The sequence below is a fragment of the Rhinoraja longicauda genome, chromosome 15 (genome assembly GCF_053455715.1).
Source record: "Rhinoraja longicauda isolate Sanriku21f chromosome 15, sRhiLon1.1, whole genome shotgun sequence".
NCBI lineage: Eukaryota > Metazoa > Chordata > Chondrichthyes > Rajiformes > Arhynchobatidae > Rhinoraja > Rhinoraja longicauda.
The window spans coordinates 12,183,564-12,204,051 of NC_135967.1; the positions used below are offsets into that span (position 1 = coordinate 12,183,564).

A 20,488-nucleotide genomic window follows, 5' to 3' on the forward strand; every position below is an offset into this window, starting at 1 on the left:
ATTCTTCTCCCCGCTCCCATCTGGCAGAAGATATAGAAGCCTGAAATCTTCTCGGAACAAAGCTTCCCACTGCACCTCGGCACAGTAGACAATATGAAACCCAAAGCTGAACCTAAAACCATGCTAACTCCACATACAGAGCACTGCCACTGGATTGTGCTCAAAGTGTGGTTTGGTAGGCAGATGGTTGGACAAAGGCCAGAGATGAAAATCTTTGGGGTTTTTTTTTTTGCTTAAAGCTATTGAATTTAAAATCTGTTGTGATTTATTTTGTTTTCTGACACCATTTGGACTCATTAAGCTGCCTTTTAATCGTATGATTTCTCTGCATTAACCAGTTATGTGCCGACATGACTTTGGAAAGGGTTGCTTTTGACCTGTAGTTTGAACATTTCCAATGAGCCGTGTGTTAAAGTTTGCACTGCAATGGTTTCTTTTGCTTTAAGACGCTCAGTGTTGGACGCTGCCGCCTTGCAACAAGGGAACCGGCTGCCCAGTGTTGACGATTTCAGATGGCGAGTTGACGTGGCCATTTCTTCCAGGTACAATCACGTCGTGGCGCATTCCCTTCTCTTCAATCTTGTTTGGGTCTCCATTCAAAAGGTGTCATTTCCTGACTTTCAAAGACGTGTCAATACTCCCCTTGCACAATCCTTGGCATAACATGGGAGTGGCATGGCAGATTCAACAACTAAATACACATAGCAACAATCAATAGTTTAATTGGTATTGTGTACTTGAAATCATTGGGAAAAAATACAGAGATATCCCAATAGTTTGGCACCCTCAAGAGTTTCATGGGGATCTTCCAGAGTTTGGGATTTTACTGTAAATACCCAAGCACACTTTTAGATATTACACAATAGAGTCATAAGGTCACAGTCCTTTTGGCCCAACTCATCCATGCTGACCACGATGCCCCAAGTAAGCTAGTCTCATCTGCCCTCTTTTGGCCCACTTCCCTTTCAGCCTTTCCAATCCATGTACCCGTCCAAATGTCTCTTAAAGTTGGTATTGGACCTGCCTCAACTATTTTTCTCAATGTAAAGGCAGCTCAATCCATATAACCACCACCTCAATCCATATAACCATCTGTGTGAAAAAAGGTTCCCTACTAAATCTTTCCCCTCTCAGTTTAAACCTATGGTCCTGTGGGTTTTGATTCCTCTACTTTGGAAAAAGACCCTATCTATTCCTCTCGTGATTTTATACACCTCTCTATAAGATCACCCCTCAGCCTCCTAAATTCCAAGGAATAAAGTCCGAGCCTGCTGACCCTCTTCCTGTAGCTCAGCCCTTCATAGTCATAGGGCGAATGTGCTGTCTCCGCACAGACAGCACCTGAGTAATTTCTGCCATCCAGTAAGATCGTGGCAAATCTGCATCTCTGCTCCTTTATCCGGCTCTCCCACTGGTCCCCACTGGCCATTAGAATCTGTAGACTTTTGGAAGAAAGGAATAATATTATTTTTGTTGTGATAGCACGTGGAGAAGATTTCTTTCTTTCTTTCTATTCAGTTTCGGTTTACGTTTTTTATTGTCATGTGTACCGAGGTTCATGAAAAGTTTTTGTTTGCCTGCTATCCAATCAAAGCAAATAATACTATACATGAATACAATCAAGCCAAACTCAAGTACAAAAGGCAGAACGATGAGAACGGTGCAGAGTGCAGAATATAGTTCCCAGCATTGCAGCGTAATAGTCCCCAGCATTGCAGCGTAATAGTCCTAGGGAAAGGTCCATTGTCCGCAATGAGGTAGGTTGAAGAATCGGGACAGTCCCCTCACTTATGGAAGGACCATTCAGAAGCCCGATAACAGAGAGGAAAAAGCTGTTCCTGGGTCTGGTGGTGCTCGCTTTCAACCTTTCGTCTGCCCAATGGGTGCTGGGAGAAGAAGGAATGACTGGGGTGGGACAAGTCTTTGATTATGTTGGCTGCTTTTCCGAGGTACCGTGAAATATAGATGCTGTGAAATTCTTTGTTTTGTACAATCCGGTAAAACCATATCATAGATAAGCACAATCATAGCTAAGTTAAAAAGTGCAACAATTGTTGTGTAAGTACAGTGGACTTCACCGAGGCATTGCACAAAAGAGTCACCCTGTTTCCGGCACCAAATTGTGCCCTACAAGTTTCTGTTTTTAGAGTACAGAGCCTCGACAAGGAAGGCTGCTCCTTGGTAGCACACATGGTAGGCTGCTCTGAAAGTTAGATCGCATGGGATCCAAGGAGAGATAGCTGAATGGATAGAAAATTGGCTTCATGGAAGGAAGCAGAGGGTGATGGTGGAAGGTTGCTTCTCGGACTGGAGGCCTGTGACTAGTGATGTGCCTCAGGGTTCGGTGCTAGACTTGTTACTGTTTGTTATCTATATCAATGATTTGGATGAGAACATACATGGCAAGATTAGCAAGTTTGCCGATGATACAAAAGTGGGTGCTTTTGCAGATCGTGAAGATGGTTGTGAAAAATTGCAGCAGGATCTTGAGTGATTGGCCAGATGGGCTGAGGAATGGTTGATGGAATTTAATACAGAGAAATGTGAGGTGTTGCATTTTGGAAAGTCTTACATGGGCAGGACCTAAACAGTGAAAAGTAGGGCTCTGGGGAGTGTTGTAGAGTTTAGGGTTCTTGGAGTGCAGGTGCATGGTTCCTTGAAGGTGGAGCCAGAGTTGCAGGGGACGGCCTGGCCTGGCGATGCTGTTGGTGTCCTCCGCCGCTCTGTACCACTGCGGGCTGCGTCCGATCCATGCACTTGTTTGACCTCTGTGGGATCTTCAGCAGTGCCCGATCCCTGCGATCCCCACCGGTTGCAACCCACGTACCCTCCAGTGTTCTCAGTTTGCCACTGACTGATACTATGTTTACAGTTCCTTAACCCGTGCTCTGCAACCAGCCATACTGATGCAGTTGAAGTTGTCAGATGGAAACGCTCATCGTTTTGAGGTGAGTACTCGTGAGAGCTGAATTATTTTGGGTGCAATGTTTCTGCTGGTGTGAGACAATGAACCTCTTCATTGCTGGGTTCTGCACAGGGCCACTTCTGTTTTCGGCCCCATATGTGAGGAGGGATGTATTGGTATTGAAGAGGGTTGAGAGGAGGTTTATGAGAATGGTATCAAGAGGGAAGAAACTAAAAAAAAAACTGCAGATGCTGGTTTAAATCGAAGGGAGACAAAATGCTGGAGTAACTCAGCGGGTCAGGCAGCACCTCAGGAGAGAAGGATTGGGTGACCTTTCGGGTCGAGACCCTTCTTCAGACTGAACATAGCTAGCATGAAACTAGCATGGATAGAAGGTTGGTTGAACGGCATAAGGCAAAGAGTGGGAATAAAGGGTTTTTTAATGGGTGACTGGCAGTGTCCTGCAAAGGTCAGTGCTGGGGCCACTACACCATATTGTATATCAGTGATTTGGATGAGGGAATTGAAGGCTTTGTGGCCAAGTTTGCAGATGATCTGAAGATACGGGGAGAGGCAGGTAGTGTAGAGAAAGCAGGGACTCTGCAGAAGGGCATGGACAGATTGAGAGAGTGGGCAGAGAAGTGGCAGATGGAATGCAGTATAGCAAAGTGTGCAGTCAGGCATTTTGGTAGTAGGAATAAAGGCGGAGACTATTTTCTAAATGGTGCGAGGATTCAGAAATCGGAAGTGCAGTGGGACATGAGAGTGCTGGTGCAGGATTCCCAAAAGGTTAGTTTGCAAGTTGAATCAGTAGTAAGAAAGGCAAATGCAATGTTAGCATTAATTTCAAGAGGATTATAATATAAAAACAGGGATGTAATGCTGAGGCTTTATGTCCGCATTTGGAGTATTGTGAGCAGTCTTTGGCCCCATATCTGAGGAACGATGTGCTGGCTCTGGAGAGGTTCCAGAGGAGGTTTACGAGAATGATCCCAGGAATGAGTGGGTTAACATATGATGACCGTTTGTTGGCACTGGACCTGTACTCGCTTGAGATTACAAGATTGAAGGGCGATTTCATTGAAACCTACCGGATAATGAAAGGCCTGGATAGAGTGGACATAGAAAAGATTTTTCCAGTAGTGAGAGAGTCTAGTACCAGAGGGCACAGCCTCAGGCATACCTTTAGAATAGAGATGAAGAAGAATTTATGTGGCCAAAGGATGGTGAATCTGTGAAGTTCATTGCCACAGAAAGCTGTGGGGGCCATCATTGGGTATTTTTAAATGGGAGATTGGCAGATTCTTGATTAGTAAGGGCGTCAGAGATTACGGGCAGAAGGCAGGAGAATATGGTTAAGAGGGAAAAATAGATCAGTCGTAATTGAATGGTGGAGTAGACTCCGTGGGCCAAATGGCCTAATTCTGCTCCAATGTCTTTTATAATCTTTTGGCCTTATGAACGATTTAAACACAAGAGACCTCAGATTCTGGAATCTTGAGCAATAAAAAGTGCATGAAGAACTCAGCTGGTCAGGCGGCATCTATAGAGGAAATGGCCTAATTCTGCTCCTATGTCTTATGGCCATATAGCCTTGTGGCACTGGCTGGCAAAACCACAGCCGAAGCATTTAAGAACGTGTGACACTTTACAACTTGTGCTGACTGCAGCAACACATTGTGTAACAGCACGTCCCTGGCTCGATGCCTGGAAGACGGGTGGGAGCTGGTTAATAGAAAACATTGATGCTGCAGTTAGATCTTTTTGTGCTTCATGAAATCGATTCGATAGAGCTGTAGAGTTTCATTGCACTTGATAGATGCATGGGTTATAATCCAATGCGGAACCACAGAAGGGAATTTCCATGATTTGGAACACCAGCAACTAAAGATAGACATAAAAAGCTGGAGTAACTCAGCGGGACAGGCAGCATCTCAGGAGAGAAGGAATGAGTGATGTTTCGGGTCGAGACCCTTCTTCAGACCAGAAACTAAAGTATGTTTAGTTTAGTTTAGCGATACAGCAATGAAACAGGCTTTTCAACCGAGTCCACACCCGACCATCGTTCACCCATTCACACCAGTTCTACATTATCTAATTTCCGCATCCACTGCCGATACACCAGGGGTAATTTAGAGGCCAATTGACCTGCAAAACCCGCACATCCCTGGAATGTGGAAGAAAGCCAGATCGGCCGGAATAAACCCACATAGTGACAAGATTATTTAGTTAACTGAAGTAAAATTCCCAATTACTGGAATTAATTCCAATAAAATTCCCAGTTCCCAATTATAATGTTTGAACTTTATTAGTCATTTGATCGACTGTCAAGGTCTCTGCACTATTATCCCAGTAACTAAACACTGCTCTTCTCAACAGTGTTGAAAAGGTTTCTTGTCTACATTCTTTAGTGATTGATTATTGGACCCTACTCACAGAGTTCCAGGGACAGATCTTCATGTACTGCCAAAGTTAAGATACATCTAGCCTAAAAATACAACCAGCAATAGAAATGGAGCATAACTGTGTGCAGCCAACCGTTTCAGAGACTTTCGAAATGATTCACCTCAGCTTGTGAGTGTTGGGTTTTATTTTAAAATCAAGGGTTAAAAACCTGAAGATCTGTTCAATAAGTTAGTTGCCCAGATACAGTCTAGGCTGCTGGTAGGTGCAGGACCCTTGCACACTGACGGTAAGATCTGCCTGTTGTTTGAGTTGCCCAATAAACATTGAGAGGGGTCAGTGTAGAAAATTAATTGCAACTAGAACTCGAGATGCATCAAACTTATATAAGGAAGCAATGCTGCCAATTATAGACTTTATATAACCATTTGGTCAGCTGCCATTGCTGAGCTGACTTCTATTTTAGTTTAGTTTAGAGATACAGTGCGGGAACAGACCCTTCGGCCCACCGAGTCCGTGCCGACCAGCAATCCCCGCACACTAACACTATCGTCCTACACACTATTGTCTATTGTCTATTGTCTATTGTCACACACTAGGGACAATTTACAATTTTACCAAAGCCAATTAGCAACAAAATGAAAGCAGAGCTATTATATCTTCTAGAACTTCTTGTGTGAAATTGAAACTGGATTTGAACTTTTCTCCATTAAATTATATGTAAAGGACTCCATATTTGACCATTTTGGTCGCCCCTTGATAGCTCATCTCTTCTCATTATTCCATGGTGTCAATATCCCATCTCCAACCAAATTCATTCCACGCCAAATTTATTTGTACTCCCAGTGACCTTCCAGCCCAAATTTAAAATTCTTAGCATGATTAAATCTATTCATGGCATCGTTTCTCCTGCTCTTTGTAACATTTTCCAGACCTACAATCGTCACAAGCTCGCCAAAGTCTCAGTTCTTTTGCATTTCCGTTACAAGGCAGATTTTGTATCGCACTCTGTTTTATCTATAGTGACATGTTCTGAGACTGTGCTGGTTACATTTTCTTCACTGAAAGCTGGCTAAGAGTTTTTGATTTTATACCCCCTCGCATTCTTTATAATTCACATTGAGTACGATGTCAACTTACAATATTGTGCCTTCAATTAGAGTTGGGCAGCATGCCTTCAGCTGCGTAGGCCCAGTATTGATTCCTGTTTAATTGTGGTTCCAAAGAAAAATCATCTTTTGCTTGTAGCAAAATAAAATACCTATATTAAACTCAGAACGAAGATTTAGGGGTTTTACAACTGCTCAACTTCAGCTTTTGTTTTGCTTTGTTTTATCAAGGGTTAAAACAGCTGAAGATCTTGAACCCCTGAATAACTTGCTGAAATATAACTTAAGTTCTTAGTTTACTGTGGGTGTTAAACTTGTTGCATGGCGACTAAGATCTGATTGCAGCTTGGGTTACTCAATAAATACTGGGATGGGTCAGTGTTGAAATTAATGATAATTAGGACCTGAGAAACATTAAACTTGTATAAGGATGAATAACAGCCAACTATCGATTTTTACATAATCGTTTGGTCTAAAGATTTGCTGCTTCATTCACAGTACAGACAAGCGGCACAGCAGTAGAGTTGCTGCCTTACAGCTCCAGAGACGTGGTTTTAATTCTGTCTATGGCTGCTGTCTGTACAGAATTTCTACGTTCTCCCTGTGGGTTTTCTCCAGGTTTTCTCCAGGTGCTCTAGTTTCCTTCCAAAGATGTGCAGATTTGTAGGTTAATTGGCTTCTTTAAATTGTCCCGAGTGTGTAGGATAAAATGATTTTATGGGTGATGGATGGTCAGTGCGGACTCGTGCTCCGAAGGGCCTGTTTCCATGCTGTATCTCTACACTGAACTACACTAGAACATGGGCAGGGCCGTCTTAATGCATGGGCCTGATGGGCACTTGCCCGGGGCCCCACGAGCATAGGGGCCCCATGCTGATCTGTGTAGGTTAAGTGACGCAATAAATAAATACTACTTTAAAAATGTAGGTTCAATAAGTGCTTTTTTCGCAACATTTTCGGTCACTAAGTGCTTCTCACAGCGATCTGTAAGTGCTTTTCGCAACAATGTAGCACCCTTAGTCCATCGCTAAGTGCTTTTCGGTAAGTGGTTTTCGCCGGCACGACAGGGGGGGGCTGGTAGGGAAAGGGGGGTGGGGGAGAGTAACGGTAGGGGCCCCAGTACACTGCTTTGCCCGGGGGCCCATAATGCTGTAAAAACGGCCCTGAACATGGGGCAAAGTAAATAAATCAAGTAGCGGTGATCTCAATGACCACGGTAACAGTATTGACTTGGTGGGGTTAAAGATCTCTTTACATCTTTGCCTTCGAAACAAATTTAACTTCAAAACAAACATGAACGTTAAACGAGTCAAGAGTGTTTAATTGTCTAATGTACAAACAACGGAACAATTAAATTCATACTTGCAGAGCATTACAGGCCTGTAAACACAGTATTCATTGATATAGTTAGAGAGTCATACAGCATGGAAGCAGACCCTTCAGCCCAACTTGTCCATGCTGACCAAGATGTCCCATCTACACTAGTTCCACCTGCCTGCATTTGACTCATATCCCTCAACCTTTCCTATCCATGTACCAGTCTAAATGTCTTTTAAATATTGTCATTGTATCTGCCTTAACTAACCTCTGGCAGCTCGTTCCATATACCCATCATCATCTTTATGAAAAGGTTGCCCCTCGGGTTCCTATTAATTCTTTCCCCGCTCTCCTTAAACTTATGTCCTTTGGTTCTTGATTCCCCTACTCGGGGTAAAAAGCTCTGCATTTACCTTATCCCTTTCATGATCTTACAACCTCTATGGGGATTCCTGGCCTGCTGTTAGTATCCTCCACCACTGCCAATCCCCATATTTTGCGTCTATCCCTAGTTTTAGTTACGTGTCCAGTAATGCCCTGCCTCGAAAACTTGGCTTTTATTTTTCTGCACACTATTCCAAAGTTACTTGCACTACCATGGGCTTGTTACACAAGTAACAAGCCCATGTATAAATAAAATTTATGCACAAAGAATTGCAGATACTGGTTTAGGAAAAAAAAGACACAAAAAAAAGTGCTGGAGGTACTCAGTAGGTCAGGCAGCATCTCAGGAGGACGAAGGCCAAAGAAATAAATCTTCTTCCTTTGTCCACCCATCTGCCTATCACCCCCCACCCCACTCATCTGTATCCACAAATCACTTGCCAGGCTTTGTTTCCCCTCTCCCTCCACCTCTATTCCAGTTTTCTCTCCCTTACCTCAATTAGTCTGAAGGGTCCCCCATCCAAAACCTCAGTAATCCATGCCCTCCAGAGATGCTGCCTGACCCGCTGAGTTACTCCAGCACTGTGTGAAACCTCACCTATCCATGCCCTCCAGAGATGCTGCCTGACCCGCTGAGTTACTCCAGCACATTGTGCCTTGTTTTTCTAATTTTGTTTAGTTATTTGCATAGCCATTTTCTTTTCACTTTCTTGTATAATTTATGTTTAATGTGCATGTAATATATGTTTTGGTGTGTTGTCTGGGTTAATGTGCCTGTGATACTGCTGTAAGCAAGATTTTCATCGCACCGCCACCTCACCTCACCGCACTTGTGCAAATGCCAATAAGCTTGCCCTGACTTGACGCTACCTTTAAATCAGTACATCAAAGTGTTTATCATAACTTGAATCATACCTTCCAGTTTGTTACACATCAGCAATGATTCTTGTTGCCCGAAGTCCTTCCAATTACTCAGCATTAGTGTTTGGAAAACTTGCGTAGCGTTCATAGCAAACAATTCCAGCAGTACCTTCCAGTATGGAAAGTAGTTGAATATGATAACTATTCACATGAACATACCTATGAAAACACATTTCAGATATATAGACCGTAAAAACCTTAAGGCTAGGTTTGTTCATATTAAGTCTAAAGACATAGCATTGAGACAGGCCCTTCAGCTCAACAACACCATGCTGACTATCGATCACCGATTCACACTGGTTCAACGTTATCCCACTTACTAATCCACTCCCTATACATTAGGGGTAATTTACAGAGGCTAATTAACCTACAAACCCGCACGTCGTTGGGTTGTGAGAGAAAGCTGGAGCACCCGGAGTAAACCCACACTGTCACAGGGAAAGCGTGCAAACTTCTCGCAGATAGCACCTGAGATCAGGATCCTGCCCGGGTCTCTGGCGCTGCGAGGCAGTTGCCCTACCCAACTGCACCACCGTGCCGACAAAGCTGCTATGACAATGTGCAGTTGTACTGTTCTTCATTGACAGAGGATAGTGCTGTCTTTTAATGGTATTATGCACTTTATTCAGACCTAAACATAAACATGGTCATCTAACCAGCCTAGCCTTTGCACCATTGCAAAATTCAGGCAGTCAATGTTTTTACCAGAACTGGAATATCTTGACTAACCAGATCTGGTGTTTCATTCAGCTTATCTGATTTGGTCACAGAGCCCAACAAAGGACATATTACAAAGTATTTATTGTTTCATCAATTCTGATTCAGTGCTGTCCAATTCCATCACAAAATGTTTTTACTGGCTAAAAGTATATTATGATATGTATCATGACTCATGAATGGTGTGCTTTCAGATGTATCATTATCATTGCACTTAGTATTACCCATGTCATACACACCACTTGTCCCAGTGGAAATCTTACAGTCCAACCTATATTTTTAGTCAGCACAGGCCTAGATTAGGGCAGCACAGTGGTACACCTGATAAACTTGCAGCCTCATAGCGCCAGAGACCCAGTTTCGATCCTGACCTCGGGTGCTGTCTATGCGGAGTTCTCCCTGTGACCATGTGAGTTTCCTCCAGGTGCTCCACTTTCCTCCCACATCCCAAACACATGCGGCTTAGTAGGTTAATTGATCTCCTTAGATTCCCCTTAAGTTGTGTAGGGAGCGGATGAGAGAGTGGGATAACAGAACTAGTGTAAATGGGTGATTGGAGGTCAGATGGTACTCAGTGGGCCGAAGAGCCTGTTTCCATGCTGTATCTCCAAATCGAACAAAACATTTAACCAATACTTATATTTATCATCCAGTAGGAAAATATACCCTGCTATAGATTCTGGCCGCCCCATTACAGGAAAGTCTTTGGACAGGGCGCAGAAGAGGTTTACCAGAAAGCTGCTTAGCTTAGAGGGTATTAGCTTTAAGGAGAGGTTGGACAAACTTGGATTGTTTTCTCTGGACTATCGGACGTGATAATATCTAAAAGTCTGAGAGGCATAGATAGGGTAGACAGTCAAAACCTTTCTCCCAAAAGTGGAAATCTTAGGGATTAGAGGACAGCTCTAAGATGAGAGTGGCAAAGTTTAAAGATTTCCAGGGCAAGTCTTTTACTCAGAGGGAGGTAGGTGCCTGGAACATGCTGCAATGGTAGAAGCAAATATAATAGTGGAGTTTAAGAGGCTGTAAGATAAGTAGAAACAAAGAACTGCAGATGCTGGTATATACTAACGATAGACGCAAAGTACTGGAGTAACTCAACGAGTTACATTCTGAAAAAGGGTCCCAACCCGAATCGCCACTCATCCATTTTGGATGATGTCTGACCCGTTGAGTTACTCCAGCACTCTGTGTCTATCTTAGATAAGTGCATGGATATGCAGGGATAAAGGTATACGGATCATGTGCAGGCAGAGGTGACTAACGTGACATCATGTTCGGCACGGACATTCGTGGCTGAAGGGTCTGTTCCTGTGGTGTACGGCTCTCTGTTGTATAAGATATAATTGCAGATTTAAAGTTTAAAATCTGGTGGCTTTCTTATATATGTGAATTGGCGTAATGCTGTGTTTAGCTCTTGCAACCATCAAGAACTCAGGGGGATGCCTGATTTATTTATAAATAAAACTGCCAACCACTCGTCTTAGTAACTATAAATACTGTTGTTCCGAACACCTCATCAATTGTTCACGCTGCTTGATGATTTTCCATGACGAAGGGGAAAGCATGCTTGCCTAATCTTCTGGAGTTTTTTGGGGATGTAACTAGGAAAATGGACAAGGGCGAGCCAGTGAATGAAGTGTACCTGGACTTTCAGAGAGCCTTTGATAAGGTCCCACATAGGAGATTAGTGGGCAAAATTAGAACACATGGTATTGGGGGTCGGGTACTGACAAGGATAGAAAATTGGTTGGCAGACAGGAAACAGAGTAGAGATTAACGGGTCCCTTTCAGAATGGCAGGCAGTGACCAGTGGGGACACTGCACAGATGTAGTTTCATGTGGATAAATGTGTGGTTATCCACTTTGGTGGCAAGAACAGGAAAGCAGATTATTATTTGAATGGTTTAAAGTTAGGAAAAGGGAAATATAACGAGATCTGGGTGTCCTTGTACATCAGTCACTGAAAGGAAGCATGCAGGTACAGCAGGCAGTGAAGAAAGCTAATGGCATGTTGGCCTTCATAACATGAGGAGTTGAGTATAGGAGCAAAGAGGTCCTTCTGCAGTTGTACAGGACCCTGGTGACACAATACCTGGAGTATTGTGTGCAGTTTTGGTGTCCAAATTTGAGGAAGGACATTCTTGCTATTGAGGGAGTGCAGCATAGGTTCACAAGGTTAATTCCCAGGATGGCTGGACTGTCATATGTTGAAAGAATGGAGCGACTGGGCTTGTATACGCTGGAATTCAGAAGGATGAGTGGGAATCTTATTGAAACATGTAAGATTATTAAGGGATTGGACACGCTAGAGGCAGGAAACATGTTCCCGATGTTGGGGGAGTGCAGAACCAGGGGCCACAGTTTACGAATAAAGGGTAGGCCATTTTGAACGGAGATGAGGAAAAACTTTTTCACTCAGAGAGTTGTGAATCTGTGGAATTCTCTGCCTCAGAAGGCAGTGGAGGCCGATTCTCTGAATGCATTCAAGAGAGAGCTAGATAGAGCTCTTAAGGATAGCGGAGTCAGGGGGTATGGGGAGAAGGCAGGAACGGGGTACTGATTGAGAATGATCAGCCATGATCACATTGAATGGTGGTGCTGGCTCGAAGGGCCGAATGGCCTACTCGTGCACCTATTGTCTATTGATTATTTATCTGTAAAATGATTGCCCTTAACCTGCACTCTGCACATTTTATCAAAGCAGGGTACCGTGTATTCCTTGGAACTCATAGTTCCTCTCACAGTTCCAACACTTTCTGTCCTTCACTTTTTTCTTGCTGTCGACAGAATGTTTCTTAGCGTTACAGTCAGCTCTCACCTTCTGCCCTGTTGAGTCAAAAATTACTTCACGCCACGTAACTAACCTCATCTATCTTCTCGAGAAGGAAGTATTCTTAGTGTGTAGGAAGGAACTGCAGATGCTGGTTTATACTGAAGATTGACATAAAGTGCTGGAGTAACTCATTGGAGAACATGGGTCGGTGACATTTCGGGTCAGGACCCTTCTTTTAACTGACCCACTGTCCCAATCCGAAACGTCACCTCTCCATGTTCTCTGGGGATGCTGTCTAACCCGCTGAGTTACTCCACCACTTTGTGTCTCGTTTTATAAACTAGCATCTGCAATTCCTTGTTTCTCCAAGAGTAGGTTAGATTTTTGAGATAATCCTTCCTGAATACAAAGGTCTGTAACACCAAGCACAAATCTTCCTCTGGGTACATTTATTCCAGCTTAATTACCCACAATCAGTGCTTCATTTGTGTTCGTATATGCTAACAAACCAGCCCGATGACACAGTGTTAGAGTTGCTGCCTTACTGCACCAGAGACCCGGGTTTAATCCTGACTATGGGTGCTGTCTGTATGAAGTTTGAACATTCACCCTATGACCATGTGGGTTTTCCCCAGGTGTTCCGTTTTCCTCCCACATTCCAAAGACTTACAGGTTTGTACATTAATTAGCTTTGATAAAAATAATAAATTGTCCCTCGTGTGTAGGATAGTGCTAATGTACGGGGATTGTTGGTCAGTGTCGACTCGATGGACCGAAGGGCCTGTGACATGCGTGTTTATTAATCATCTGCACCACCATCTTTTCTTCCACAAAATAAGCACAGCATTGAACTCACAACTTTTAATGCTCTTTCACAGCACTGTTCCGTACTAATCATATGACTTGCTAGAATCTGGTCTTCTATTAAATTTATTCTCCTTGAAGGAAAGTGCTCGTTACTTTGTGGTTGGCAATACTGGGAAAAATTCTACAGCACCTAGTGACGTAAAGCGTTTCCCCGCTTCTACCCACATTCATTCCATGTTATCTTCCCTGGCATTATCATTCCAAGCTCACTGCAGTATCCTTCTCTACTCTGCAACATGTCCATCATTTCTTCCTGGAATTTTGTTTTATGATTGTACTAAACTTTACTAAAGGCATCTGTGGGTTCCATTGCCACAGATGGCGGTGGAAGCTAAGTCATTGGTTAAGGCAGAGATGGACAGGTTCTTAATTAGTAAGGGTGTCAAAGGTTACGGAGAGAAGGCAGGAGAATGGGGTTGAGAGGGAAAGATAGATCAGCCATGATCGAATGACAGACCAGAGCAGACACGATCGGCCAAATGGCCTGATTCTGCTCCTATGTCTTATGAAGCCCCAAATGAGATGAAATTGTTGGTTATCCAATGCAAAATATCCTGTTCTTTCGATTATTTGCAAAAATATCATGTTTTTTTAAATTACGACTGTGAGTGACTTGGGAACTATTTCTGTGTTCAAGATAATTATGTAAGTGCAGCTGATGTTTTATATGCAGGCGACATGCTTGTTATGGCTGTTCAGGGAATGGAAATTCACCCTGACAGAATTCACAAACAACTACACAAAAATTTGAGATATGCAATGAAATTCGCTCTCACAGAATTTATGTGGATAAAAAAGTAAATAAATCAACACAAATGTATTTTTCCCCACCTCGTTACCTTGAACTTTGTGCTTTGGACATGTCTTTGCACTATGTAGGTTAGAACAGTTATCTAAGAATACAAGCATCACCCATAGCCTCCAGCCACTGCAGCATCGAAGGTATCACAAAAAGCTGGAATAACTCAGCGGGTCAGGCAGCATCTGAGGAGAGAGGGAATGGGTGACGTTTCGGGTCAAGACCCTTCTTGAGACTGACCTCAGGAGAGGGGGCGGGAAAAAGAAAGGATGTAGAGGGAGACAGGAAGACAGTGGGAGAACTGGGAACGGGGAGGGGAAAGAGAGGGGCAGAGGAGCTATCTAAAGTTAGAAAATTCAATGTTCATACTGCTGGGGTATCATCTGCCCAAACGAAATATGAGGCTGTTCCTCCAATTGGGCCTCACTATGATAATGGAGGAGGCCCATGACAGAAAGGTGGGAGGGGGAGTTGAAGTGTTGAGCCACTGGCAGATCAGGTTGGTTAAGGCGGACTGAGCGAAGGTGTTGAGCTAAACGATCGCTGAGCCTACGTTTGGTCTCGCCGATGTAGAGAAGTTGACATCTGGAACAGCGGATACAATAGATGAGGTTGGAGGAGGTGCAGGTGAACTTCTGCCTCACCTGGAAAGGCTGTTTGGGTCCTTGAATGGAGTTGAGGGGGGAGGTAAAGGGACAGGTGTTGCATCTCCTGCGATTGCAGGGGAAAGTACCTGGGGATGGGGTGGTTTGGGTGGGAAGGGACGAGTGGACCAGGGAGTTATGGAGGGAACGGTGTCTGCGGTAAGCAGAAAGGGGAGGAGATAGGAAGATGTGGCCAGTAGTGAGATCCCGTTGGAGGTGATGGAAATGTTGGAAGATAATATGTTGTATACGCTGGCTGACGGGGTGGAACGTGAGGACAAGGGGGACTCTATCCTTGTTATGAATGGGGGGAGGGGGAGCAAGAGCGGAGCTGCGGGATATAGAGGAGGCCCTAGTGAGAGCCTCATCTATAATGGAAGAGGGGAAGCCCCATTTCCAAAAAAATGAGGACATCTCTGATGCCCTAGTGTGAAATACCTCATCCTGGGCGCAGATGCGGCATAGACGGAGGAATTGGGAGTAGGGAATAGACTTTTTACAGGAGACAGGGTGGGAAGAAATGTAGTCAAGATAGCTGTGGGAGTCAGTAGGTTTGTAGGTTTTTTTTAGTGTAGGAGGGCAGGAGGAATCACAGAGGGGGAGCAGTGAGAGAGCATGTTGCTAAACTCTCGTTGAAGAGAGGAGAACTTTTTCAAAGTAGACATACCTTAAGGAAAGCTGACTCCAGTTGTAGAATAATCAATAACCTCGAGACATAAGGTGACAAACGACGAATAACTAACTAATCATTCTTGCAAAAGAACAAAGTATTGCTTTAGTTTAGAGACACAGTGCGGAAACTGGCCCTTCGACCCACAGACTCCGTGCCAACCAACGATCACCACGCATGCTAACACTATCCCACACGCTTGGGCCAATTTGCCAGGACGAAGGCCTGAGCTGTAGGGAGAGGCTGGGCAGGTTGGACTTCATTCCTTGGAGCGCAGGAGGATGAGGGGTGATCTTATAGAACTGTATAAAATCATGAATAGATAGTGAATCCCCTGAGTAGGGGAATCAAGAACCAGACATATGTTAAGATGAAAGGGGCAAGATTTAATAGGAACCTTAGGGGCAACTATTTCACTCAGATAATAGCGGATATATGGAATGAGCTGCCAGAGAAGGTAGTTGAGGCAGGTACTATAACAGCATTTAAAAGTCACCTGGATAGGTACAAGGATAGGAAATGTTTAGAAGGATAAGTGCCAAACATGGGCAAGTGGGACTAGCTTAGATGTGGCATCTTAGTCGGCATGGACAAGTTGGGCTGAACTGCTTGTTTCTGTGCTGTGTGACTCTAAGGCAGATTATGATCCAAATCTACTGTCTGGTGGATGCAAATTGAATTGTGCCCTGCTTTTGGTAAAATGTGCAGCTTAAGTTCATATAAGTCATAGTTAAAGTTTGTTTTCTCTAGTCAGACAACATGCAACAAAGTTAGTGGTAAAACAGTAAAGTCTTTATTACGCCAGGCGGGAGTGGGGAGGTCAGCACCGGGTGTCATCTGACTCCCAAGCTCACCTCCTGCCCCACTTTTAGAAATTTCATGGATAACATCCGACATGACCAATCTTTTCCAGAAAATTTTCGCTCTCTCCCATCAACACATGTGATATTACTTCTCCTTCCTCCATACATTTCTCGGCCCTTTCTCGGTCTTCTTCTGACTCGACTTCTCTTTGTCTAACTGTGGGAGGGGCTGTAGTCTGGGGTAAGGGGGGGTAAAGGGCTTGTGTTTCCTGAGGTAAGGGGGCGTAGGGTAGAGGTCTGTACCCTACCTGCTGACCCTCATCCTCCTCTATAAACAGGGTTGCCATACCAGACAGGGGTCTCCGGAGGTATTTTTCTTAACCGGTTGTTTCTTAATAATCAATTGTTTATGCCCTTTTTCAGTGCTTAATGTTTCTTTCTCCAATCTATTTTCTTGGTCATCTAGCCACTGGCATTCTAATTGTAATATTTCCCAACCTTTTTGTTAATGAAGCAGACAATTGTCGGTAATCTTTACATTTTTCTGGATCCAGATAACACATGTATAGTACCGGAGCTCCCCCATCGCTCTGACCCAGAGCCTGTCGCTCCTTGTAACGTCTCCAAGGTTTCGATTTTCCTCAGGTAGAATTCAAGCTCTTTTCCTTCAAGAACGTAGCCATCAGCTCACTGCTAGAAGAACAATTCCAGCAGGGGAAATTGCTTGCTTGCATAGCTTCAAGGCCTGGTCAGTGGGGCAGAGCTGATGGCTACGTTCTTGAAGGAAAAGAGCTTGAATTCTGCCTGAGGAAAATCGAAACCTGGGAGGCATTACACGGAGTGACAGGCTTTGGGAGGTTGCTACTAGCTAGAGATAGACAGAGCGAAACGCTGGGAACAGGAGTTAAAATACACCCGCGAAAGACAGCAAAAAGAGTAATCCGAGCTATGGTAAAACCCCGAGCAGGAGAAAACAGGCAGCCAGACACGTAAGGATATACATGGCAGGGAAACCACAAGACATGTTGGTAACAAGAGATAAGTATTCTCCTTGACTAAATCCTTACTGGACCCCATTGAAGGGGCGCACTGAAAAAAACCCCAAGTGGGACACGAGGTGAGCTTGGGAGTCTGATGACACCCGGTGCTGACCTCCCCACTCCCACCTGGCGTAATAAAGACTTTACTGTTTTACCACTGACTTTGTTGCTTGTTGTCTGTCTAGAGAAAACAAACTTTAACAATTGGAGCAGAATTAGGCCATTTGGCCCATTAAGTCTACTCTGCCATTTAATCATGGCTGATCTATCTTTCCCCTCAATTCCATTCTCCTGCCTTCTCCCCATAACCTTTGACACCCATACTAATCAAGAATCTGTCAATCCCTGCTTTAAAAATACCCAATGACTTGGCCTCCACAGCCCTGTGTGGCAATGAATTCCACAGATTCACCATCCTCTGACTAAAGAAATTCCTTCTCATCTTCTTTATAAAAGTATGTCCTTTATTCTGAGGCTGAACCCCCTTGTAGACTCTCCCACTAGTGGAAATATCCTTCCCAAATCAACTCTATCCAGGACTTTCACTATTCCGTAACTTTCAATAAGGTCCCCCCTTTCTTAAGAACATTTTACTCTATTAGAAAAGGAAAGAAGTATGGGACTGGGACTTATATTAGCACATTCAGATTGGCACTAGGATATTGTATTTTGTCCATGGGTGATCATGCTTCCAGAGATTTATTGAGCATTGCATTACAAAGTTATTTTTTAATAACCATTCTAATGATTGTTTTACATTTTGTTTCGTGTTCTGAATGCAAATAATAGTATGTTTGCATCTGAGTGCTCCTCACCTGAATGCCCTAAAAACAACCATTCACTAATTGATAATCCTCTGCCACCTAGATTAGCTGTCACCTTCTCATTTGATCTCAGAGGTGGAAATATATATCTTGTACACACTAAACATGCAATGTAAAACCTACGTACATTGAACTCTGCCTCTGAAGTTTATGCCCGTTGACTTCAGTGTAAGTGAATTTTTCATACTAGATCTCCTCCATGTGTTCTGCATTGTGCTATCTTGGCCGAATTCCAGTCCCGGAGGCTTTAAAAAAATTAGATGCAAACAATTACAAATAACGTCTTCTGTAACCTTTAATAGCTGGGAGATTGGGAGTCACCATTTCTCGTCATCTAAGATTACCAATAATACTCCTTTAGACTTTAGAGATAAAGTGTTGAAACAAGTCTTTCGGCCTGCATACTAACACTGTCCCACACGCTAGGGACAATTTACAATTTTTACAGAGGCCAATTATTTTGTTAAAGATGATTATGTAAGTGCAGATTATGTTATTTATGCAGGCGGCACCCATTTTATGGCTGTTCGGGGAATGTAAATTCACCCTGACAGAATTCACAAGCCACTACCCAAAAATTTGAGATATGCAATGAAATTCACCCACACGGAATTTATGTGGGGAGGAAAAAGTAGACAAATGAGTACAAAATATTTTTTTCCCACCTCATTTTCTTGAAGCTTGTGCTGATAGCTTCAAGCTGTGGAAGTTATGGTTGTGTTCACCGAATTATAGGAAGGATGTCATTAAGTGGGAAAGAGTGCAGAGAAGATTTACGAGAATGCGTGGCAATGAATTCCACAGATTCACCATCCTCTGACTAAAGAAATTCCCTCTCATGTTCTATGTAAAAGTACGTCCTTTGTTCTGAAGCTGTGCCCTCTGGTCCTAGACTCTCCCATTAGTGGAACGTGCTTTCCAAATCAACTCTCTCCAGGGCTTTCACTATTCCGTAACTTTCAATAAGGCCCCCCTTTTCTTAAGAACAATTTACCATATTAGAACAGGAAAGACAAACAACGGTGGAGACAGTATGGGAATGGGATTAATTGGATAGCTCTTTCACACAACTGCCGCATTTATAGCGAGTTAAATGCCCCCCTTCTAGGTTTATTCATTTGTACTTATAATTGCGAATTGCAAGAACATTTGAATGGTCAGTTTCAACGTGCATGGAAGAGGCTCTCCTATCCTCACTTCGGTCATGTTGGATCAGCACAATGGCACAGCTGGGGTAGACCCACTGCCTGACACCAACAGAGACCTGGGTTCAGCATCAACCTCGGGAGCTGTCTGTGTGGAGTTTGCATGTTCTCCCTGTGACCCCATGGGTTTCTTTCGGTGTCCTCCCACATCCCAAAGACGTGTGAGTTTGCAGGTTTATTGGCCTGTGTATATCCCCCCTAGTGTGTATATTCCCCCCTAGTGTGTATATTCCCCCCTAGTGTGTATATCCCCCCCTAGTGTGTCGCGTGTGGATAAGAAAGTGGGATAACATAGAACTAGTGTGAATGGGCGATCGATAGTCGACATAGACATTGTGCCTAAGGGCCTGTTTTCATGCTGTATATTTGAATCAATTCAATATACCCTTACTAGTTATGAAATGGGACTTAATGGTATCAAATAATAAGAAAGGAATAGAATAGTTTGCGTTTGTGTCTGGCATATAAGTGTTAGACTTATATTGAAACATACAGATTGGCTCTAGGATGTTGTATTTTGTCCATGGGTGATCATGCTTCCAGAGATTTATTGAGCATTGCAATACAAAGTTATTCTTTCATAACCATTTTAATGATTGTTTTATATTTTGTTTGGTGTTCTGAATGCAAATAATAGTATGTTTGCATCTGAGTGCTCCTCATCTGAATGCCCTAAAGCTGCTTCTTCTTTCGTGTCCATCATCCATGTTTCAAATGTTACATCAATGTCATCGTCCGTCCTGGAAACGGCGCAAGCGTCCAGTGACAATCAGTGGGAGCCATCACTTGTACGATAGATGGTGGTGGTTGCAGAATTAGCTCAGGACACTTCCAGTTTCCAGCCCCGCGATGTGGATGCTTCTAATGCGCTAAAGCAACCATTCGCTAATTGATAATCCTCATCCACCTAGATTAGCTGTCACCTTCCCATTTGATCTCAGAGTTAGAAATATATGCTTGTACACGCTAAACATGCAATGTACAAGTACATTGTACGTACATTGAACTCAATGCCTCTGAAGTTTCTGCCTGTTGACTTCAGTGGAACCGAATTTCAGGCTCCATGTGTTCTGAATGTGCTATCTTGGCCAAATTCCAGTCCTG

The 20,488-nt window shown here is 43.6% G+C and overlaps 1 protein-coding gene across 2 annotated transcripts in view; it reads left to right on the forward strand.

Annotated features, from left to right (window-relative positions):
• Nucleotides 1-20,488, forward strand: part of commd5 (COMM domain containing 5) — a 55,247-nt gene that overhangs the window by 30,636 nt on the left and 4,123 nt on the right. For both annotated transcript variants that reach the window (XM_078411926.1, XM_078411925.1), the window contains exons 6-7: nucleotides 447-542; nucleotides 2,873-2,948. In XM_078411926.1, the coding sequence (XP_078268052.1) occupies nucleotides 447-542; nucleotides 2,873-2,948 (172 nt within the window). The remainder of the gene's footprint in view (nucleotides 1-446; nucleotides 543-2,872; nucleotides 2,949-20,488) is intronic.